At 35.9% G+C, this 25722-nt stretch overlaps 1 protein-coding gene across 9 annotated transcripts in view; it reads left to right on the top strand.

Moving 5' to 3' along the window:
• The window catches only part of LEPR (leptin receptor), a 133744-nt gene that overhangs the window by 73400 nt on the left and 34622 nt on the right, over positions 1-25722 (top strand). For 7 of the 9 annotated variants that reach the window (XM_057717287.1, XM_057717283.1, XM_057717260.1 and 4 more), the window contains 5 exons: positions 1369-1698; positions 3603-3726; positions 18052-18260; positions 22304-22449; positions 24204-24348. In XM_057717287.1, coding sequence (XP_057573270.1) covers positions 1369-1698; positions 3603-3726; positions 18052-18260; positions 22304-22449; positions 24204-24348 — 954 coding nt within the window. Of the gene's footprint in view, positions 1-744; positions 919-1368; positions 1699-3419; positions 3521-3602; positions 3727-18051; positions 18261-22303; positions 22450-24203; positions 24349-25722 lie in introns of those variants that run through there. The other 2 variants (XM_057717285.1, XM_057717286.1) reach the window with 2 other exon arrangements.

The raw sequence follows: 25722 nt of genomic DNA, 5'->3' as shown, positions 1-25722 counted from the left end.
TCAAATACTTCTTTGAGGATTTTAGGCTAATTTCAGTTCAGCCAACCAAATCTTCCACATGCAGCTAGAAAATATAATGCTTTTAATTAGTACCAATACATATTCATGGTTTTGTAAAGTGAAAGAAATACCCTATTCTCTTTTTAGTGAGAAGTTCTAATTTCAGAAATACATGTTAGAAGGATTGAAGTCCAAAGGAACACAATTGCAATGAGGATTCACTTTTGGTGATGTTATGATATCTAATGGTTATCAGTGTGGGAAAAATAATATTAGTCATGTTAATCATTTTTGCCTTAATTTCTGCATCTGATACATATTTATATTAATTAATATTTATAGAAAGTTCTGGAAACCAAATTGTTAACAGTCATTAATTGTGTATTTGAATATTTTTACATGTATTACTTTTGTAATTTAGAACAATTCTTTTATGAATTTTTTAAAAAATTTCTATTTTCTTACATTTTTACATTTACTAGAATCCTTCAAAAGTCTCATACTATACAAATCCATGAAAACGTCTCAGAATTTTCATTCTGCATTACTTTGTATATGAGGCAACACAGCTGTTGGATCATTAGGGTAACTTATAAATGAAAGAATTATGGACAATTCATTATTTTATTTTCAAACAGTTACTCATTAAAAAAAGTATCACTTTTGAGGATTTTGGGGGGGTACAGGATTATAAATTGTTCTTAATTTTATGTGTCTAAAAAGTGATAAATTGTCTTTAATCAGCAGTGGACGTTTCCTGTAAGAAGTCTGTCATTGTGCATCAGTTATTGGAGAATGCATTAAGGACATGTCTTATATGATGTCATATATCTGGAGGATCATGGGCAGATTCAGGAAATCATCCAGTTGTCCTGATGTTGAAGACAAACCCTTTCTAAAAGAAAGCACTCAGTGAAAGTAGTGTTAACATTTTGGTGTTATTATTATTAAGAAATATTAAAACATCACTTTAATATTTGCTTATATAATTGCACCTCCAGATATTTACCATTTATGCTGGAGGTTCATTAGAATTATTTATATTTTAGAAAAGGGAATTGAAATATTTAGCTATAATTTCTTATTAACATATAAATATGAGATGTTAGATTAATGAGGAAAATGAAGTGTGAATTTCCAAAAAGGGGTGCTAAAGACTGAAGTTACCTCTATAAATAAATGCACCCTCTTAAGTATAACATTTTGTTCAATGGAAGCACAGAGCTGTGCTTAAGGCACTGATTGAGCACTTAGAAAGTTAAGTAATTACTGTTGAGCACTACATGGTTTGATCTTAGATACTTCCTATTTATGTCTTAGTCAAAATGATTAATTGCTTTTCTATGTGTCTTTTAAATGTCCTAACAGAATTTACATGTGTGATTACTGCATTTCATTTGGCATATCCAATTACTCCCTGGAAATTTAAGTTGTCTTGCATGCTGCCAAATACAACATATGACTTCCTCTTGCCTGCTGGAATCTCAAAGAACACTTCAGATTTGAATGGACATTATGAGGCAGTTGTTGAGACTAAACTTAATTCAAGTGGTACCTACTTATCTAACTTATCATCCAAAACAACTTTCCACTGTTGCTTTTGGAGCGAGGAAGATAAAAACTGCTCTGTATATGCAGACAACATTGAAGGGAAGGCATTTGTTTCAACAGTAAATTCTTTAGTTTTTCAACAGATAGGTAAGTAGTATTTTAATGTTCCAAATGTTAGGTTTTACTTAACTGTATTGAACAAAATGTTTTCATTCTCTGAAACCTGTATGAAATAGATGTCTTATGGATGTGATTGTGAGCACACATCATCATTTTATATTAGTAATAAAATTAGGACCAAACTAACAAGTCCCCAGTTACTTTCTGTCCCATAAAAATAAAATAAAAATGCAATGAGGGAACTTTTTAACCTTAAAATACATTTCTTGTAGTCTTCTAAATTTGCTTTAAAATAGAAAAAGTACATCTTATTTTTATTAAAATAGCAAATGGCAGATAATACTGTTGAATTAGTTAAATTTTAAAGCAAGCAAGGAATCACTCCATAACCAATATATATTTAGAACCAAGGGTTTTTTGTTGTTTAAGTATAATGCATGCTAAATGTAGCTAGTGTAATTAATAATTCTGCATCTGGAAATGTAAACAACAAAATTATCTCCGTGCCTTGTGTAAGAGCTAAATAGAGCAAAGACAATTGACTTAGCACTGTAGAGACCTACAGTATGAAAATAAGGCATACGTAATATGTAGGGTTAGTCTGAATTTCTCAGCCTCAAAATTATTGACATTGTGGGCCAGATAATTCTTAGTTATGGAGGACTGTTCTGTGCATTGCGGGATGTTCTGAAGCATCCCCGCCTTCTACCCACTGATGCCTGTGACACTCACTTCCCAGTTGTGACAATCAAAACATCTATGCAGACTTTTCCAGATGTCCCTTGGAGGGCCAAAGCACCACTCATTAGATAGAAGAAACACTCAGTCTGTTGAAATCAGGTTAGGAGTAAGGATAAAGCATACCTGTGCAATAAAATCGGAGTTTTAAAACAAGTTAGACGTAATAACGCCAGTGTCTCCAACTGAGTCTATGGGCATTTAATTTAATTTTAAATGAAGCACTTTTTTAATTTGTAAGGAAATAACTTAGCCATTCCAATGATTATTAAATATATTAAGAATGAACTTAAAATATTAGTGTCCCTGTGATGAGCCTTGAAATGATCAAAAAATATTAGCACTTTTTTCAATTATCAAGTGAAATGAGTATGATGCTGCAGATTTTAATTTTATATATAAATAGAGGCTAATAATTAGTTATTTTTAAGTGAGTTTAAGTTTTTGTAACTAAAATTACTAGGTTAAGTGGTGGTTATTGAAGATTTCCATTTAATATTCTCTCATATGGGCTGTTTACTTCATGGGGCTCAACCTATGCAAAGTCCCTACTAGCTAGAAATCCTTCAGATGGGGAAATATGTTTGTATTGCTTAAAGATAAGTTATAGTGTTGTCTTAAGTTAGTAGTGATTTTCAACTATTGTTATTTTTGCTTTCTAAATTACAAATCACTGACAGTTTATCATTGTCAGGTGAGTTTTTCAGTGTGAAGTGAAGTATAGTCACATAAGTAGTATGTGGGCCCTATGATATTACAATAGCAAGAATTTAAGACCTGCTTCTTAGTTCCTGTGTGAATCACCATGCCTTCGCTGCTAAAGCAGACACATAAATACTGCCCCAAATTTGCTTGTACCTTGATATTTCATGTTCTCTCGTCTCTTGGAAAGTGAGGATGAACTGAGCTAGGTGAGTTTTGGGGTCTTCTGTCCTACTTAAGTGATTCAGGATTTTAAAAAAGTTTGAGAAACAATAATTGAATTTAATTCTATTACTTTATGAAATAGGCAACTGAAGGCGGAAGGGACTAAATGGGCAAACACATGTGACCAGTTAGAGCCTGTTCTTTTTCTCTCAGAATGGGCAGTGGAAGTTGTATCAGAACACTGGTAAATTTAATTTAGCTCTTCTCTTTCACCGAGTTGTTCAGAATGTTTTTTTCGGGTTTAATTTAGTTTATTTTTAATTCAGGTGCAAACTGGAACATACAGTGCTGGTTGAAAGAGGACTTGAAATTATTCATCTGTTACATGGAGTCATTATTTAAGAATCCTTTCAAGAATTATGACCTTGAGGTCCATCTTTTATATCTTCTGTAAGTACCAAATACATAAATTTGGACATTTTTATGACACAATTTTTTTGAAATGCAAGAGCTTCCATATACAGAAGTAGATTATGAAAGCTCTTCTATCCCTGCATTTCCTTTTCTATCAATGTACATTGCTGTACTTTTTACACAGCTTTCTTCTCCATTAGGTTTCCTCTTTTCTCCTTATATGGGTTCAGGCAGCAAGACATTGCAGATGTGGATGGGCATATATTCTCAATGAAGTGTGAACTCAATTCAAGAGTCTTAGATGTTTGAGTGGAGAAAGGGAAAAAGTTTATATTTCTTTTTCTGGTGGATTTTTTTCTCATATTTGATCTTTTTATTATCTTAAAAATGCAAGTGCTTAATATTTGTGCTAGGTAGAAAGCCATAATGGTGGTTTCAAACAGCCATACACTTATAATTCTAACAGCTAATATGTCATTCAAGTTTTCTAATAATTCCAGTGATACTACATACCATTTCTATTTGAATTTTAACTCTGTAAAATTTTTTCTTATTTATTCTTTTATTTGATGCTTAAGGAGAATGTCACTCACCTCCCTCCGTTCTGCAGTTATTGAGGTCATGTAATTAAGAGACAGTGTGCTAGAAACTGTCTGTAGAAAGATGAATAGAGACAGAAAGTAGAATGATGGCCACTAGGGATAGAAGGTTGGGGTCATGAAGAGTTCCTGTTTAAATGGGTTCAGAGTTTCAGTTTGAGAAGATGAAGGAAGTTCTGAAGTTGCCTGGTAGGGATGGTTACCCAATGCTATGAATGTACTTAATGTCATGAACTGTACCCTTAAAATGGTAAATGTTATGTATGTTTTACCACAGTAAAAACATTTTTAAAGAAACAAAGATGTCCAGAAAAAGAGACCTAAGTTTTACCTCAACTTTTTAAAATAACTGCAACGGTTGATTTGTACCAGGGTGAGTCAAAAATTATCTACATTGTGGCTGTGAGCCCAACAGAAGTTTTAATGTAACCGGAGTGTGGGTAGCTTTTGACTCACCCTCATATATTTCTCGTCACTGTTTTGCCATATGTTGTTCTGTGTATTTTTAGACTATGTTGTTAGGTGGATCTGCGTTCATAATTGTTACAACTTTTTGATATATTTGCCTATTAACCTTTATACAACATTCTTTTTTTTGTTTTGTATTATGCTTGTAGTTTAAAAAATTTTTTTCCTTATATTTAAAAAAAGAGAATACTATGATCTCTGCTCTTTAGCCAATCATGTTAGTGGTTGGGACAGTTACATATAAATATGTATCAAAGAAGGATTTCAGTTTTAGTTACTGATGTGTACTTGATAGGCACACGAAGGTGTGGGAGCACAAGACTGGTGTGAGAGCCTTAGCTGGGGATATCTAGTGCACTGGTGGGAAAAGAGGGGAGCGAAAGTTTCCCAAGGAAGGAGACAGCTAAGTTGAGACTTCAGGGATGAAAAGGAGCTAATAACAAAAATATGTGGGCAGGTAGCATTGAGAAGCATATCAACATCACCTGGAAATATTTTAGAATGAATTTGATAACTCCGTCCCAGAATTAGAATCAGAAATTCTGGGGGTGAGGCCCATCAGTCTATGGTTTATCAAGCCCTTTAAACGATCCTGATGGAACTAAAATTTGAAAATTTCTGGTGTAAAGGTAAATAAGACAAATTTTAGAAGAATATATGCATAGCTGCTAACATTCTCATTATGTACTGATTATCAGAGTATAGATAATATTTATAACTTATGTTAGACTACTGGACTAATTTTTTTTTTTTTTTTTTTTTGGCCTTGCTGCGAGGCTTGCAGGATCTTAGTTCCCTGCCCAGGGATCAAACCTGGGCCCCTGGCAGTGAAAGCCATGGGACCACCAGGGAATTCCCTGGACTAATTCTTAAAGTCACCCCACAGGAGAAGCCCAGATAGGGTGCCCTTGCTGTCACATCTGGACAGTGAGTGTCTCTGTGATAATTTCCACCTCTAATGCTGGTCACTAGATGAGTCTAGAAGCCCCTGCTAATCCCTGCTGCTTTAATGAGTACAGTTCTTATTAGGGGAGAATGGGAGTATCTGATCGGTGAGAATGTGCCGTAGGTGCTAGTGTTTTCGCCTAGCAGAAGAGCAGATTTTCCAGGCAGATGCTGGGCAGCCAGGTAGATGAATGTCCACAACAGAAATGACTGGGCTATAAATCTCCAGAGGCCCAAGAAGCCTAGCTGAGGTTGTAAAGTGGGGCAGGTGGAGGAGTAATGGGCAGTGCACAGCCAAAGGTGAACATGTGAAGGATGGGAAAGGATGAGCTTGTTTCTAGTCTATAAAAAATGACCCAGCAGGAAGAGAAAAATTGAAGGTATGGTAGAAGGGGCACCGTTGAAGATATTTACATGACAGAGAGTGAATGGCTGAATAGGAAAGCTCCAGAAAAAGAGCACAGATGAAGGGCTGGTCTTAAAATGAAGGAGGCTCACCTCAACTTCTGGTTATTGAGAGAAGAAAGGAAGCACTGTGATGGATGAGGACGTATTTGATGTCTGGGGCAGAAAGTTTCCTGCTTTGTTAACCACAACAGATTTTAGCTCAGAGAAAAGAATTCCTTTGCAATGTAGCACATTTTTGTGATGACCTGGATACTTTGGGTGGTGATCAAAATCTCACTAGGTGCCTATTGGAGGGAATTTCAGATATTACCAGTGGGCTAGGGTAATGTGCTCAGTTTTAAAGCTCTGTGACCACATGTAAGGATTTATATTTTATAATGTACAGGCCGTAGTTATGTCTGGAGGTCTGCATTTTCTGAAAAAGATATTATATATCTATATGTCAGAGCATTATGAAATTGCATAGTAAATTAGCTACAGCTGAGAATTTGAACTTCATTTTAGTCAGCTAAGTAGGCATTGTTCTGTTCATCTAAATGGCAGGACCCAGAAAAATGAGAAAATTATGATCAACTAAATAGATTTTTCAGCTTGTTCATGTGATGAATTTAGTAGATATTTTTGACCTGCTTTTATTTTGAACTCAGGTTTCTGAAAATATTAGTACAGGAAAACCTGTCCTAATTGCATTCAATTTGAGAAACGTTTTCTTGATTTTGTTTTTTTTTTCTTGCCTCTTTAATTGTTCTCTCAATTGTATGATTTGGTTAATATGTCCATTTTACCAGTTGTCACATGCTATTTCCACTTTGAATTCTATTTTTGTGCACATCTTTGGGCAATATATCTCCAAATAATTTAAATAAGACTCTTCAGATCAGGAGGAAGAGCTGGCCAGTATAACAAATGAATCCTCTATGGAAGAGGAAATGCATAATGATGGTTACTGTAGAAAAGTTTTCCAGCAAAATCACCTCCTCAAGACATTAGAGAATTCATGAGAGAAGTCTTTCAAGTGCGTCCATGTGTAAATAAATATATATTTATAAGGAGCTAAGACCTAATGTTTATAAGAGATTTAAAGCCCTGTAAATGTGTCCCTTAAGGGAAAGAATTGTTTGAGCTCAGATATTAATGTTTGTCAGAAATCTGAAGGACAGTTTTCATAGAAATTTGCTGTTTTGAAGTTTTCTCTTAGACCTAGGAAGGAAATCCTCTTCTTCCTTTGTGAGGTGCCTATGTGTACATCAGACACTGAGCTGAGTGTAGGGAACAGCATCAAGCAACTCAGACTCAACCCTTGCCCTCTTGGAGCTAATAGTAAAGACAAAGAACATAACAAAGTCTGCAAATGCTGTAATGTAATAAATATGGGGACTTGTGGAAACATGAGCTAGAAGTATCTGCCTAGATTATAAGAGGGCAGAGAAGAATGAGCCGGAAAGAGTGAAGAGCATGTGCAAAGGTACACAGTCACATATAGACATTTGAGGATTTGAAAAGTTGTGTGGTTGGGAAGCTGGGGAGTGATGAGAAATCAAGCTGGGTGAATAAGCAAGGGCCATCTAGGGAGTTTGGACTTTTGTAACTGCTAACACCTAGTTTACTTTGTTCTCTTCACTGTCACTTGTGTCAGCATTCTTGGTGATTTCAGCATCCACCTGGATGACCTTCAATTTCTTGAAAGCTTTACTTTTACTCTTCTTTTTTTCACCCTGCCTAGCTCACCCATTCTCATGGATCTTGTCCTGGCTGATAAGCTTGCCCTTTCTATAATCTCATTTTAAGGATCCCATTCTGACCATCTCCCCTCCTACACCTTATGTTAGGCCTATTTCCTCTGTCACCTCAACTTCAGGAGTAAATCTCCATGCCCCTTGGCTCTGTCCTCTGGGCACTTGGTTCTGCCCTCTGAGTCACCCTCCCTCTTTTATGAAAGGTTGCGTATTTCTACAGCTAAGTAGTTTCCCCAGCATGCTTCCAGTTGGCACAATTTTGGGAGTCCAATGGCTTTGTTTCATTTTGTACTCCTACAGTCTAAGCTAGCAATGTTTCTGCTACTGTATTCTCTCACAAGATCACACAGCCTCCTGGGAATCTTACTGGGGTTCACTCCATTAGAAAAAAGCCCACAGATCTCTTAGAAATAAGCTCCTCTGCCTTCTCTTTGATCTTTGCTTAGAAGTCATTTCTTAATTTTAACATCCTTTGCCATCTGGAGAGGCTGAAAATTTCACCACTCTCCAGTACTAGTTCCTTTGTTTAACAGCCCTTTTTCTCAGTGAATATCTCTCCTCTTGCGGCAAGAAGGAACCAAGAGGCACTTTCAGCACTTGCTTAGAAATCTCCTGAAGTAGTTTAATCACCAGTTCAATTGGCATATTTTATACTGTCCACAGAATTGTAGATGTGTTACTTAGCTTTGGGCCACTACATAAGAAAGTTCCCCTTTCCTCCAGTTTCCAATAACTTGTTGCTCACTTCTTTTCATGTCCTCACTGGCAGTGTCCTCAAAATGCAGATTTCTACTAACAGTCTGTCCAAGGCATTTTAGGCTTTTGCCATCATGCTTCTCCAAATCCTTGCAGCCTTTGTCTATCATCTGGTTCCAAAGCCACTCCACATTTTTAGGTATTTGTTTTGGCAGCATCCCACTTCCAGGTGCCAACATCTTCCTTGGCTATATATGCCATACAATAAACTACCCAAAATTTAGTGGCTTAAAACAATAACCATTCATCATTTCACAGTGTCTATGAGTCAGAACCCCAGGTGCAGCTTAGCTGGGGACATCCGCCTCCAAGCTTTCACAAAGTTGCAGTGTAGATGTCAGCTAGGACTGCAGTTATTTCAAAGTCAACTTCAGGAGGATCTGTTTCCAGGCTCACTCCCTGGGCTTCCAAGTTCCCCATCCTGGCTGTGACTGGAGGCATCCTTCAGTTCTTTGTTCTGTGGATTCTCCTCAGAGCACATTACAGTGTGGCAGCTGGCTTTAGAGAGAGCCAAAGAGACTTGCTGATAACCTTGTTTTTGATATTCACTGGGAAAACAGGAGGGATGTGGGGGTGGGGGTGGGTTCAAGTTTTTACTTTTCTCACCAAAATCTACCAGCCTGCCCATGTCAGTGCCTATGCATCTTTAATTGCTGATGAATTCTCTGTGTTCCAATCTAAAATGAACCCTTTCTTCTGTGTTTTTGAGTCTCACTCCCTGTTGTCACTTGAGGACTTTATTCCTGCAATTATCCCCTCTCTTTCCTTCATCATCAAGTTTTCTTCTCAGCCGATACACATGCTGCGATAATTCCCATTTAAAACATAGATTTCCTTGATCACACATTTCATGAAGTAATCACCCCATTTCACTACTCCCTGTAAAGAAAACCAAGTTTTGAACTATGTGAATACATATCTCCAGAAGTTAATATAAAATGTCAGCAAAAGTGGCTTCTGGCCAGGAGGGAATAAGTTCTGGGATTACTCTTCTGTCATGAACAACGAGAAAACTTGATAAAAGTAGAAAACATCTGTTTTCAGATAACATCTGGACAAAGGCAGAACAGAATGTGATTCCTGAGAGGAGGAAACAAAGTAAGTTCTATATTACTTAGGTTTTCCAGGTTGGAGGCAATTTCCAGTACATGGCACAAGGCGGGGGAACTCAAGCAGAGCCCAGCAATATTGCTGAATTGAGGAGACAGAAAGAAGAGTTCAGAGAGTGAAAGGGAGCTTGATTCATGGGGCAAGGTACTTGAAGCATGGAGGAACACAGGAATTAGCATTGGGATCCCCTTAATTCTTTGGCTGAATACCAATCTATCCATGATCTTGGGCAAGAAAACTTCTGGGAAGAGAATAATTACGAGGAGCTGTAAACTAAGCAATTCCCAGAAGTCACACAGGGCCCGGAATAATGAAAGTTTCCAACAAGGAGATTTGGAGAGACCTTGTTGAATATTACTGACATTCAGTAGAAATCCCCTAATAGCCACACTTTACAAGTGGGGTCAGATTAGCCCTGGAGTCAAGGCTATTCTATACTCCCCACAAAAGAGCTTAAAAGAAGCTTAAAGTTCACACTTAAGTCACCCAAGAAACTTAACTGATTGCCAGAACAAAATCCAACATTCTTTAAGACAAAACAACATAATCCAACACTCAAAAATATAATATTTGCAATGCCTGGCATCCAGCAAAAATGCTGCATATACGAAGGAACAGGGAAATGTAACGCATAACCAGGAGAAAAAGAAAAAATAGACGATAGAAGCAGACCCAGAAATGGCAGAGGTGATAGAATTAGCAAACAGTATTAACATGCTCCACATACTCAAGGATATAAAGGAGAACATGAATATAATGAGAGAAATTGACAATATAAAAAGAACCAATTGAAATTTTTAGAGAAGAAAGATGCATTATTTGGAAAGTAAACAAATGGGCTCAATGTTAGGCATGGTGTTATTTAATCAAGAAACAGTGTGTGCAGGCCACAGTACTAGGCTCTGTGAGAAGTACACATTTCATTCTTTCTTACCTTTTTTCCTTCCTTTTCCCCCTCCCTTTTTTCTCATCCCTCCCTCCCTCCTTCCTTTCCTTCCTTCTTCCTCCCTCCCTTCCCCCCTTCCTTCCTTCTTTCTTTCCTTCCTTCCTATTAAGATGGACTCGTGGATTATTATTTTATTTTGTGAGCTATATTCAGTTACTATCATTATTTATTTTATTGCTCACACTGTCCCATATTTGGCCAGTGGGAACTTATTTAAACTGGCCTCTGTGTCCTTTTGATGTGTCCCATCTTTTTTTTTTTTAAATAGAACTCCTTACTTTCTAGCACTACAAGATGTTTCAGGTTGATTTTACACTTCTCCTGCTCTGACACTGGAATCAGCAGTTTCTCCAAGGAGCCCTGCTTCCTTTTCATTGGAGAATGATGTTTACAAAGTGGTATCTGGGGGCTAGGTGCTCACTGTTACTTGGGTGGTATTGTTTTTAGGCCCTCTCAGCTACAGAGTTAGTTATATGTATGCATACACACAGTACACACACAATGTGTATATATAATACTCACAAGTCTATATTTTTATATCTCTGTATATACACATAATAAAAATGTGTGTTCATACTAATATCTTTTGTTCTAGTTCAAAACCGCAGGATCTATTTTAGCCTTCTTTTTCTTTCTTTTTTTTTTTTGTAACTCCTTTTTCTAGCAGTGAGAAATCTTTCTTCCTTTTCCAACAATATATTACCTAGTTGCTCAGTCCTAGCATACACACAAAGTAGTTTTGAAATAGCTAAGCCATACCACTGTAGAAAACAAATAGGGTTACTAGAGTGCAATGTTTGTTTAGACTCATTTTGCCTTTGCTAAGGTTAAAGGTTACATGATGAAAATACTGTGTTCTGAAGTTAATTAGGACATCCTGTCGCTTTCCACCTCATGTGGTTATATTGTTAACTTGACAAAAATTTAGGTCCATTTGTTTTTGTTTGCATTCCTTTTTTATTTTCTTTCTTTTCTCTTCCTCCCTCTCATTCTTGTTGATGTTCTGTTTGTTTGGTAATGTCGTACATCTGACAAGTACTTTATGTTTTACAGCATGCTTCTTAAATTTGTCTCCTTGATGAAATTTATCTAAGTCAACTTCTCACCTGGACCTAATTCATGAGGTCTGGGCTGGGTTCGCATTTCTATTATGTTCCAGATGATGCTGATGTTACGGGCTTGGGGACCGTAATTTGAGAACCACTGGTCTATCACACATTGAAAACAGATTCCTTGGCCCCAGACCTACTGAATTCTCCATGGAGGGTCCAGGAATCTAGTTTTAATAAGGCTCCTGGTGATTCTTATGATGAGACTAGTCTGGGACACTAACCTGTTCTTTGAAATTACTTGGGATTAGTAAAGTAGATTTTTGGGAGTAGCATTTGTATAGGTTACCAGCCTGAGATTTAAAATGTGACTTGATTAAATTATACACAAAGCTAATGCTAAATTTTCCAGTTCATGTTTATTGGTTTGCCCACTATGTTTTGCTCTTAGTTTATGTCACAATCAAGAACAATCACTTGGTGTTATTCCTGTAATAATTTAGTATAGATTTTGCTTACAGAGTTTTAATATATTCATAGAAATTTTTTTGAAGCCAGTAATTTGACCAAAGGTCAGAGGATAGAATGTGCTTCCAAAACCCATTGTGGCTAAAAGATGATATTAGTACTAACTAATTATATAATCTAACTTCTGAGTAGAAATATTGCCCAAATTGTGAAATTTGCAAAGAAGCCAAATTTAAAACATATTTGACAATTTTTTTTTACTACTTTCACTTGCAAGTAAATTTTACTCACATATAGAGAAATTAAATAAATAGTGGCACTGAATTTATGTGTGTGTGTGTGTGTGTATTGGCAATACATAAAATATTTGCTGCATGACATTTTTCAAGAATTTCAGAAATTCTTACATTCTGGTTATTTTAAGCCAGTGTATCTCTTCCTTATTTTAAAAATTTAATCATCATTTTAACTTATACTTTTACTACTTTTAGTTTAAAAGTAGTATTATCAAAATTTTAAAGTATGATTTGATGTTCATAAATACTTAAAACTTTAAAAAATCTTTTGGAAGGTAAGAAGAGTTCTTATGCTGACTTTGGCATATCCCAGATTTCACACAAACTTGGAAAAACTTCTGCTTTCATAAATATGAGAAATATCTAATGTTTTCCTTAGGGGAAAAATAATTTGAAATAATTCTATAATTCTCTAATGTTTATAGAGCTAGTAATGTGATTCAGATTATAGTTATTCTTTAGTTGTGGCCATTAAAATCTTTATTATTCCCCTAAATAAAGACCATGGTAACAGTGAAATTTATCTTGTGTTGTAATGATAAGTCATCTTGGATATAATGAAAGGAGCACTGAACATGGAAGCATGAGACTTAAGATGAATTCCAGGTCTGGATTCTCTCTGAGCTCAATTTTTACTTGTCAAGTAGGTGATATTAGTTCCCTCATAAGGTGGTTTGAAAAATTGAATTAGATAGTGATCTTCGTGGTATTTCATGTACATCATAAGTATGTTATATAATGAAATTTGATGATATATTTAATGTAGTTTCTTTATTTTTTTGTCCTTTGTCCATCAAGTACTCACATGTAGGGGCTATAAAATGTTTTTGGCCTATAGCTGGGATTGAAAGTTTTTTTCTTAAAATTCCAGATAGTAAATTAGACTTTGCCCACCATACTGTCTCTCTCACAATCTTGTAGTCGCAGTTAATATATAAGTAAATGAACATAACTCTGTTTATGGACACTGAAATTTGAATTTCATATAATTTCCACGAATCATAGAATATTCTTCTTCTTTTGTTTGTATTTTTTAAGCCATTAGTTAATGTAAGAAGCCCTTCTTAGCTCACAGGCTATATATTTGGCCTGTTGGCTGTTGTTTCCTCACCCCTATTTAGAACATTTGAAAACTAGTTTTAGTTTGATTCTTAAGAGTTTCATGATAGGGTTATCTGTTGGAGTGGTTTGGGAAATTACTGGATGGAGTTTTGTTTTTTTTAAAAAACCTACAAGTTATGAAATACTACAATATATATTGTATAGTATACATATTATAATATATAATATATAATCACTGTATATAGTTATCATTATGAATATATACTATATATTTGCACATATTTGAATTATAAAGAAAATATAATATAGGGTGGGGGGGAGTCGAGGGAGGGAGGGAATATGGGGATATGTGTATAAATACAGCTGATTGACTTTGGTGTACCTCAAAAACTGGTACAAGAGTGTAAAGCAATTATATTCCAATAAAAAAAATAAAATAAAATATAATACCGTGAAAAAAAAAGTGAAATGGCATAAGGCAAACATTTGAAAAGCAGGGAATACCTGTATTCCTTAAAAATGTCAATGTCATTACATAAAAAGAAAGACTCAAGAAATGTTCCAGATTGAAGTCTAAAGAGACATACAAAAAAAAAAAAAAAAGATTGATTAAATAGAACACAAGAGTGAAGTGGTAGAGAAAACACAAAGTTAATCTCATTGGTAATCAGCCCTATTCTACAAATATTCACTGTATTTAGAAAAAGATGGCATTGATGAGACCATCTAAAGTAAGACAGTGTAATTCTAACTTTTCTTTTTGTTTTAAAAAAAGAAAAATAATACCAGAATTTCCTATCCTTTAAAAAATATTAGTGGATAATATGTATCTTGTTTTCTGTTCTGTTCTATTTTTGCCTGAAAATATGGGAGTTCTTTAGTCAAAGCATAATACAAGCTGCAAGCATATTTCTGACATAAAACACCACAATTTATTTAATTTGTTCCATACTCTTTTGATAAAAGCTTTCATTTTAATATTTGAAAAACATGTAAATCCATGGCATGATATTTTTAAAAATCACATTTCATTGGATTTGTTTAAAGATTTAGATGAAGTTGAAAGTGCTAAGTCATTCCACCTCCACTTCAAAATGAAATTTTATAGGTATATAGCACTTTAAAGTTTTTAAAAATACTTTCATGTAATTGTCTTTTATATTCACAACAACTTTGTAAAGATAGATGGTTGAGGCATTTTCTCTGTTTTACTGATTAAGGAAACTGGGGCTCCCAAAGATGAACTTAATTTTCTATGGTCTTATGGTTCATAAGCAAACAGGAAAACCTGATTTGAGGTCTCAGTGTTAATTTAGTGTGCTTCCTGCAATAATATTATCCCTTCTACAATGCACACGATATTGCTTTGCACATCAAAGGGTCTGTAAATGTTGTTTCCTGATTGATTTTTTTTTAGGACTAAAGGAATGCTAAAGTCTAGCTCAGGAAATTTGAAAATCTACCATAATTCGAAACATTTAATGCTAGTGGGGTGTGTATGGAAAGGTTAGGGTCCATTTCTCTCATGTTGTGTTTATATCTGAATGCTCATGTATAGGCTAGTTAGCACCATTTCTAAAGCAACCCTTTCTCGAAATATAATTTTTAGTTAGTATATTTATCTCTTACAGTTTTTGCTCCAAAAGGACGGAAGTCTTTTCTGAAGGCAGTGATCATGCCTAAATATTAATACTCTGTCCCTATCCCCAAGTTCTTTAAAAAGCATGTGGTGGCTTGGCTAGGAGGCAGCAAGTGTTTATGGACAGAATGGAGACAGCTCAAGCAAGACAGGGAATATGCAGTATGGGTACCCCCAACCCCATCTCCACCACAAACCTCCACTCGAAAGTCTTCTTGTTTACACCAAGGCTTAGACTCTCCATAGGACGAGGCAGATTAAAAAAATCAGAACACTAAAAAATCAGAAATAACAACTCTCTGTGTCTTGGTTGCATGCTATTATTCTCTAAGCCTTGAGTTGGGTAACCCTGTAAGATAATTACAATTATTTTTTAAAGTTAACCCATTCATTTATAGGTTTACAGTGACAGGCAAGGTGTGCATAAAAACTTTTTCCCAGATTTCCTTTTTTGTGTTTGTAAACAGCTTTACTGACATATAAAAATATAAAATAAACTTAAATAAATTGTACATATTTAGTGTAAACTTGATAAGTTTTGATATATGAAACCACTAATAAAAATCTTCACCATAATAAAGAAAATGAACCTATCATCATTCATAAAATTTCTTCTTGCCCCTAAGTAATCCTACCCTCTACTCCTACCTGTCCTGCCCTACCACCAGCCCTGCCTCCCATCCCCACTGTCCCCAGGCAATGACTGATCTGCTGCTTTCTGTCACCACAGATTTCTTTGCATTTTCTAGAATTTTATATAAATGTGATCCTATAGTATTTTTGTCATGTTTTTACATGGCGTGATTTCTTTGAGGTTCATTAATGTTGTGTGAATCCTTTTCATTACTGAGTAGCATTCCATTATATGAATGTCTATACCACAGCTTGTTTATCCACTCACCTGTTGATAGATAAATGAGTTGTTTACAGTTTTTAACTCAATAAAGCTGCTACGATTCTCTGTACTTGTTTGTGTACAGATCTCTGTAAGGATATATGCTTTATTTCTCCTGGATGAATACCTGGGATGGAATATGTAAATCGTATAGTAGGTGTATGTTTAACAACTTAAGAAATTGGAAAACTGTTTTCCAAAGGTGTATCATTTTATATTCCTACCAGCAGTGTATTAGAGTTCCAGTTCCTCCATATCTCTTCAGTATGTGATACGATGAATCTTCAGAATTTTGACCATTCTAATCTGTGGATAGTAGTATTTCATTGCAGTTTTAATTTGCATTTCCTGAATAACTAGTGATGTTGGGCTTCTTTTCACACGCTTTTCACTCTTATGTATTCTATGGAGAAGTAACTATTGACATTTTGGCCTATTTTTAATTGGATTTTTAAATATTGTTATTGAGTTGTGAAAGTTCTTTGTATCTTCTGGATTCAAGTCCTTTATTAGATAGATGATTGGCAGATGTATTCTGTCAATCTGTGGCTTGTCTTTTGTTATCTTTTTATCTTTCATAGGGTCTTTTAAAGAACAGAAGTTTTCAGCCTTGAGAGAAGTCCAGTGATCAATTTGTCCTTTTATGGGTCATGCTTTTGTGTTGCATCTAAGAAATTCTTATCCACACCAAAGTCACAAATTTTTTTCCCCATATTCTCTTCTAAAAGATTCACAGCTTTAGACTTTACATTTGAATTGATGATCCATTTTGAATTAATTTTTAGGTCTGGTGTGAGGTACGGATTAAAGTTGCTTTTTTGGGGTGGGGGGCATGTAGCGACCCAACTGCTCCAGGACGATTTACCGAAAAGATGACTCTCCACAGAACTGCTTGTACCTTTGTAGAAAATTGGTTGTCCATGTAGGTGTTCGTCTCTCTTCTGTTCCATTAATCTATTTTCCGGTCTTTACACTCATACTCCATGGGCTGATTATTGTAGTTTATTAGCTGTAACTTCTTGTTTTATTATTCTAGTGGTGGCTTTAGGATTATACTCGAACTGCTGTTATACCTCTAGCTGCTATGACACCACTTTGTGTAGTGAAGAACATTGCAACTGTGTACTTACAGATCTCCCCCTTCCCCAAGTTTGGTGCTAATGTCATACATTTTACTTCTACCTATGTTACAAACCCCACACTACATGGTTATTATTTTTGCTTTAATCAGTCAATAAATATTTACCCTTTTAGTTAAATTTCATTGCTTTGTGTGGAACCAGACTTCTATCTACTATCATTTTCTTTTTGCCTGAAGGACTTCCTTTAGCATCTTTTTATAATGCAGATCTGATGATGAATTCTTTCCATGTTGGCATGTCTGAAAAAAGGCTTTATTGCGTGTTTATTTTGAAAGATGCTTTTACTGGATATAGGGTTTAGGATCACAATTTTTCTTTCCTTTCAGTACCTCACTGTTGCCTCACTGTCTTCTTGTTTATATTATCTCTGATGGCTAACCTGCTTTAACCCTTGTCTTTGTATCCGTGTTATAATGTACCCCTTTTTTTCAGATGCTGCTTTTTTCTTTTAAAGGGGGATCTTTCTTAAGCTTTGCCTTAAGTTTTTTTTTTTATTGGAATATAATTGCTTTACGATGTTGTGTTAGTTACTGCTGTACAATGAAGTGAATCAACTACATGTATAGATATGTTCCCTCCCTCCTGGACCTCCCTCCCCCTCCCTATCCCACCCTTCTAGGTCATCACAGAGCACCCAGCTGAGCTTCCTGTGCTTTATAGCAGGTTCCCACTAGCTATCTATTTTACACATGGTAGTGTATATGTGTCAATCCCAATCTCCCATGCTTTTTAAGCTGGGTGTGCAGAATAGCTTCCCTCAATTTGGATTTTGCGTCCTACATTTTAAATATATCCAGTACTTTCACATCTGTGTTAACATTTAGCTCTTCTTTTCCATATAGGCTTGAAGTATCAGAAGAGTCACCTCTGCTCCCCAAGAAAAGCAGTTTTCAGATTGTTCAGTGCAACTGCAGTGTTCATGAATGTTGTGAATGTCATGTGCCCGTGCCCACAACCAAGTTCAATTGCACTCTTCTTATGTATTTGAAAATCACATCTGGTGGAGTAATTTTTCACTCACCTCCAATGTCAGTTCAGCCCATTAATGTTGGTAAGTTGTGCATAAAAAAGATGATAGATATCAACATCAGTCATACAAACCGGTTGAAAATTGCGTACAAAATTTTTCACTAGCTTATCTAGCTTTGACCAGCACTCTAAAGATGGTAAAGGTAGTTCTCGGGAGTATTAAAAGCAGCTTCTGGAATGATTTTATGGCAGTATAGATATCTCTGCAATTGTCACTTAAATTCTGTTTGAAAACAGCTTGATTTCTTTAAATCCTGGATCCGTCTAGTGGATATGTATTGCTTGATTATTACTTTTTCACATTTCAGATATCTATATCTGAGAATAATTAAGAGCTTGTTTTTACCTGAATTTATGCCTTCAATAAACATTTCTTAGAGGCTCATGGGTGTTAGCCACTGATCTAGGAGCTGGGGAAACAATGGTGAATGAGACAATGTTCCTCCCTCACAGAGCAGGGGCAGAAGATAGTGGGCAGAGAGAAACAATGAAAATGTAAACAAATAATTTGCTGTACAAATCTGACTAAACTCAAATAATAGGCAAAGGTCCATATTTTTAGTGCAAAGATTCCCCAAATTTATTTGATCAACCTGAATATATAATTGCATGTATATTATGTATTATGTATTATATTTCATGTATTCAATTACATTATTCAGTGTGAATAATATAGACAGATGTTAACAAATGTTAACTGTTTTGTGTGTGTATGTTAAATTACATATTGCATATGATACATAATTTAACAGTGTTGCTATTTTACAGTTACGTGTCCTGAAACAATTGTATAAAAACTCTTTATATGCATCTCTGCATCATTGTGACATCACTAGAACCACTTTTCCAAATGTCTGACACAATCTTCCACACAGCTTTACTTTCACTTCTGTCTGAGTTACTAAGGGAATAGCACTTTTTGAATCTGCATATGACATCATATGTAAATTAGAACCTTTAAATAACTTGTCCTCTAGGGATATATTTTTGATCTCCGCAACATAATTGCAATGATATCCAAGGAATTCAGTCATGACGTTATACCACAGGGAGAAAAAAATATAAAATCTATAAAGTATCATCATTTTCTCTTTTTAAAACCAGTTCTATGAGGTGATTTTTAGAAACATTTAGAGCCAGTATTGAATTAAAATGTTTTTAAAAATACAGTAGTTAAAAGAAGGTGCTATGATAGACTTGATAAGAACCTTGAAAAGAATTTTGTCTTATTTTGGATAATTTTGGGGAAAAATGTTTCCTTGTATTTGGGTATATGTGCTAATATCTAAAAACAGTGCTATGAAAGAAATGAGACAAGTTGTGTGATGGAGAGTGTCGGGTGGAGGGGCTATTATTTCAGCTATAGAGGTCCTCTTTTAGGAGATAGCATTTAAGCTGAAAGAAAAAGAGATAGCCATGCAAAAACAAAAGGTGCTCCAAGCAGGAAGAATAGCACTCACAAAATTCCTGGGATGGAATGAGCTTGGAAGTTGGAAGAACCAAATATAAGACCCTTTTGCTTGGGGTGAATGAGGTAGGAGAATATTCAGAGATGTGGTTAGAGAGTCATCTGGGTTCAGGTCATACCATAGTCTAGGGTTACAACATTTGGATTTTTTTCTAATTGCAATGGAGGCTTTTGAACCAGGAGAGTGATGTGATCTGGTGTGTGTGTGTGTACGTGTGTGCACGTAAGCATGCACATATTTAAAATTTATGCTGCATGTGAAGAAGGAAATTGATGAGGAAGGGAGGAAGGATAGTTGCAAGAGTGGAAGCAGAGGAATTAGATAGAAAGCTGTTGGAATTGTCCAGTTGGATTAGGGTTGTTGCAGTGGAGAAGTAAAGAAATGATCAGGCTTGGGATCTATGTGGGAGATGGTGCTGACTGAATGTTCAGTCAGTGGATTGGGTATGGAGTGCAAAGGACAGAGAGGAATCAAGGATAACACTTAGGCTTAGACCTGGGTGGTACCAGAATAGTGGTACCAGATGCTGAGATGGGGATATTGGAGAGGATTAGGTGTGTGACACATTATGTTCGAGATGCTTATTAGAAACAAAAGAGATGCTGAGTATGTAGTTGGATATATGAGCCTAGAATTCAGGGGAGATATATACAAGGGTGAGTCAAAAATTATCCGCACTCTGGCTGTAGAATTTATAGAAGTTTTAATATAACTGAAGTGCGGATAAGTTTTGACTCATCCTCGTATATTTGAGAGTCTCTAGCATACAGATGTTTATGGGATTGTATGAGATCATGTATTTAGAGTTCAGTGAGAGAAAGACTAAGAGGTGATCAGAGAGAAAAGATGAGTCAAGGAGTGTGGTGGCTTGGAAGCCAAGTGGAAAAAGTATTTCAGCTACTCATAGAGCGAGCTGTGGGAATGCTGCTGAGAGAGAGAATAAAATGAATCAGACAGTTGACATTGAATTTGGCAAAGGGTAGTGACCTTGGTAAGCGTAGTTTCAGTGGACTAGCGAGAAGGATGACATGATCAACATAGGTTTCTTAGGAAAATGGGATGCAAAGTGGAGAGCATGAGTAATGCTAGCCTTTTGGATGAATTTTCCTCTGAAAGAAGGAGGTAGACGGGGTCTGGGACTGAGTACATAGGGGGTCCAGGGAAAGATTTATTTTTAGATTTATAATATGAAGGCACATATGTATGCAAATAGGAAATGTAAAATAGTTTATAATTTTATGATTTCACTTCTGTTTGGTGTCTTTGTTTTGTTTTCTATCTTATTGGTTACGAGAACTCAGTGAATTTCACCTGTTATTTCTAGACTTCAGAGTTTAGATATTCCTGCTTTAAAGTAACTAAAATTTGTAATATGTCACAGAAAGTAAAAACTTCATTAATTTTGACTCAAGGGAAAAAAAAAAACTATGACCAAATTCCTGAAAATATGGAATGTGAAAAAAATTAATGTGCCATTTTATTTCTTGAAAATAAAAGTCAGTAAATATTTCAATGTGATGATAATTTCTATGTTCATGAGTAATTCCTGTTAATCATAAAAACCTTGAAAGCATAGAGATGCACAAAGAAGAAAAATGCATCATTTATCTTCTACTATTTTGGCATTTTTTTTCTATTTTAATACATATTTACAAATATCCTTTTATTTGTTAATTTTAATAAATCAGGAATCCAAGTATAGATGTAGTTTAATAAACTTTTAAAACTAACAGTATTAAACATTTTCAATATTCTTCTGTAATATGACTTTGAATGGCTGTATAGATTTCCCTTAAAGGGATGAACCATTATTTATTCAATCAATCCTTTATTGTAAGATGTTTACATTGTTTCTACAAATGATTTAAAGGTTATATTGTATATTTAAAACCACACACACACAAATCTCCACATATGAATATACACAAATGCATATGCATATATAAAAACACACATACAAATGAACTCAGAATTACAGAGTTAAATACCGCATCAGGATAAGAAACTCCATCCCCGTTTCTGGTGACAAGCCAGGGCCTGCTGATGCTGTGTTTACTGCACATAAATTGTACATGCTATGGGTTATTTGAATGGGTGTGTCTGGATTTGTTGTATTTCAAAATTAATAAATTTACTGAAATTTGCGTGCATATTTACATGAATTTGCATGCATATGTGCATTAATTTTTGCAAGCAAAATTTATATGCATTTTCCAAATAGTGCTCTGCAAAATACTTTTTCTCCTTGTTGTTCGCTAAAACAGTGGGTTTCATCAGGAGAGGCTTCAAATAAGTGTGGGAAAAGCTAGGTTAAATACAGTTAAATAGGCTTTTTTACAGCAGGAATTCACATTTATCACAATAAAGTCATTTACTGATTTATAGTTTTTACCATGTAGGGGGAAGGAAATGAAGATACATGGGTTGCTATGTAAGGTACAGGAATAGAACCAATCAATATTTTGGTTCTGTAATTAGACTTTGAATGAGGGTACTTTAGTTGAAAGAACAGGATACGCTAAACATTCATCTTGACTTCATTTTATGATTATCATGAAAAACACTTGGCTTAAAAGTGTTCTCTTTTTTTCTTAAGTGAAGCCTGATCCACCATTAGGTCTGCGTATGAAAATCACAGACATTGGTAGTTTAAAGATTTCTTGGTCCAGCCCAACTTTGGTACCATTTCCACTTCAATATCAAGTGAAATATTCAGAGAATTCTACAAAAAATATGAGAAAAGTAAGTATATTTTAGTAAATAAAATGAAAAGTTGAGAAGCAATTAAGGAAGGGTGAGACCCTCTCTAAGTACCATAGAGAATTCCTCTGCATATGAAACGCACATACTGCTTCCGGAGCCGAATCAGTCATAATCTAATAGCATACCACTGGCTGTCATTCAAGACCAGCATAAGAAATGAGCATATATAAAGCATTTCTGCATCTTCTATAAAATGATTTTAGAAAAATTGTTTGATATTACTCAATATCTCTTACAGGTGGATCCATGTTATATTTTGAGGAGCATGACAACTTCCTCTCAGAACTTACTGCCAGAAAAAGTTCCTGTTCCAAAAGTTTATGTATATTAGATTAATTCTCTCTCTCCCTCCCTCCCCCTCTCCCTTCTCCATCTCCTTCTCATTAACACACACACAAACACACACACACACATATACGTAACTAATGGCTACAAGAAGTCCAGACACAGAATGATTGAATTCATAATTATAGCATTTTCACCTAAAGACCTTGTCTGGTTTCTGATTTTACATGCCATCTTTTTTTTTTAAATTACTCAATATATTTATTTGCAGGCAGTGCAAGCATTTGTACTATGTAGTGTGTCAGATCCTTTGTTCATTCTTTCAGTAAGTATTGAGCACCTACTAGGTGCCAAGAACTCAGGATACATTGGGATAGTAGAACAGGATAAGGGGACCTTGGGACTGCTAGTGGGAGAGGGTGGGTTGTACTATTACATGGAGGTAGGGGAAGAGCTCATTGAGAAAGTGATATTTGAGCAATGGTTTGAAGGAAGTGGTGATGTAGATATCTGGGAGAATTGGAGAGATAAAACAGCAATTCAGAGGCCCTAAGCTGGATGAGAAGCTGGAGGCCAGGGCAGTGAGTGAGGGCAAGCGTAGTAGTGGATGATCAAAGAGGGAGAAGGAGGCGGTCATAAAGAGCCTCATGGGCCATGCAAGGACTTGGGCACTCTAATTGGTTGTGTAATTTAGAGGTAAAAATCTGTCTTTTTAGATCTGGGGTAATTTTTGAAGACTTTATATTCATAAAGAGCAGAATGGGAATCCAGTGTCATGTATGGAAAAAGCAGTTAAGGCTTCTCTGGGCTTCAGCTTTCTCACCTGTAAAATGGAGACAATAAGATTTTAAATACAGGTGATCTGAAATTGATTAATGTACTCCTGATGCTTTTTTGTCAATTTTAGTCTGTGGTGCCCCACAGTCTAATGGGCCAAGGAGTTCAATAGCTTTGGAGTACATCACTGGTTGTTTTATGCAGTTAGATCTCTTAGATATTTTAATTCGCTATAGCTGATTATCAGACTTGGGTTCTTAAAATTATTCATGCCCTCCTGTGACACTTTGCTCAAGGAACGTTTATAGTTCTCTGTTCACCTCTGTGCATCATCTTCTACCATGTGTGTTGTAGATGTTGGCAGAGGTCTGAAGCGTCCCGCTGACTTCAGTTGTATCTCTCACATTTTGAAATTCATTATCGTTCAGTTAAATGCTGATTATCATTGTGATTTTTTCCCTTGGACTTACAGGCTATTTAAAATTTTATTGACTACTGTCAGTCAAACATTTGTTGTTGGGTTATTGATCTCTGTTAAATTTCACTGTGGTCAGCTAACTACTCTGTAAGATTTTAATTCTTTGAAATTAGTTGAGACCTACTTGCGATCAATTCTGATAAAGGTTTCACATCCACCTGATGCTCTGATGTTTTCAAATGATATTTAACAGGCTGATGAGATTGTCTCAGCTACATCTCTGCTAGTAGACAGCGTGCTTCCTGGGTCTTCATATGAGGTTCAGGTGAGGAGCAAGAGACTGGATGGCCCAGGAATCTGGAGTGACTGGAGCAACACCCTTACCTTCACCACACAAGGTAGGTTTTGTAAGAGTCACTGACATTGACAGGGCAGTATATTTCCTGAATTTGCCTTTGGCATATTGTGTGCGTTTTGTGGCAGCAGACCGAAAGGGGGAACACCATGTTAACGTTTAATTTATGTTTTATGTGCATCCATAGCAGTATCTTGCTGAATTACTCTTTCTCACCCAAAAGATAGAGTTGGCGCTTCCCTGGTGGCATAGTGGTTAAGAATCCTCCTGCCAATGCAGGGGCCACAGGTTCCATCTCTGCTCCAGGAAGATCCTACATGCAGTGGAGCAGCTAAGCCTGTGTGCCACAGCTATTGAGCCTGCGCTTTAGAGCCCGTGAGCCACAACTGTTGAGCCCATGTGCCGCAACTACTGAAGCCCATGCACCTAGAACCTGTGCTCTGCAACAAGAGAAGCCACAGCAATGAGGAGCCCATGCACCACAGTGAAGAGTAGCCCCCACTCACCACAACTAAAGAAAGCCCGTGCACAGCAACAAAGACCCAACACAGCCAATAAATAAATAAATACATAAATTAAAAAAAAAAGATAGAGTTAATATAAAAGTTCCAAATTTACAAATGCAGAACACTACTTGTATTGACGTTTCCTGAATTTACACTTGAAAATCAGATATATTTATTTGGCATAGATTTTAAGTATTAAATATTTATTTGAGTATTACATATTATATAATTAAGCAGTTCTTTTCACTCCAGATGCTTGCTTTTCAGAGCTTTTACTTTTCAATTTTCATTTTTTTGAGCTCTTTATTGGAATATAATTGCTTTACACTGTTGTGCCAGTTTTTGCTGTACAACAAAGTGAATCAGCTGTATTTGTACATATATCTCCATATCCCTTCCCTCCTGCAACTCCCTCCCACCCTCTCTATCCCAGCTCTCTAAGTCATCACCCATCATCTAGTTGATCTCCCTGTGTTATGCAGCAGCTTCCCACTAGCTATCTATTTTACATTTGGTAGTGTATATATGTCAGTGCTCCTCTCTCACTTTGTCCCAGCTTCTGCTTTGCACTGCCCCTCCCAACCCGTGTCCTCAAGTCCGTTCTCTACATCTGCATCTTTATTCTTGCCCTGTCACTGGGTTCATTTTCATATTTTTAAAGGTATCTTTAACATCAGAAAAACTGCAGTTTATTCACAGCTTCCTCATGGAGTTGAGGTGCAGTATTTTACCGAGAGGCCCAGGAGTCTAATTGTGCCAGCCCTGGTGTAAGTCAGGGTATGACTGTAGGAAGACAGTTCATGGTCCTTTGACTCGTTGTCTGATCTGTCAAATATGCACAATTATTCCTACTCAGACTCACTCAGGTTGATGATGGATATATGGAGATAGCAAGTACCATGTAAAACACT

This window comes from Hippopotamus amphibius, chromosome 1, assembly GCF_030028045.1.
Source record: "Hippopotamus amphibius kiboko isolate mHipAmp2 chromosome 1, mHipAmp2.hap2, whole genome shotgun sequence".
Lineage (NCBI taxonomy): Eukaryota > Metazoa > Chordata > Mammalia > Artiodactyla > Hippopotamidae > Hippopotamus > Hippopotamus amphibius.
The sequence above is the reverse complement of the archived record's forward strand: the minus strand, read 5'-3'. Positions and strand labels throughout refer to the sequence as shown.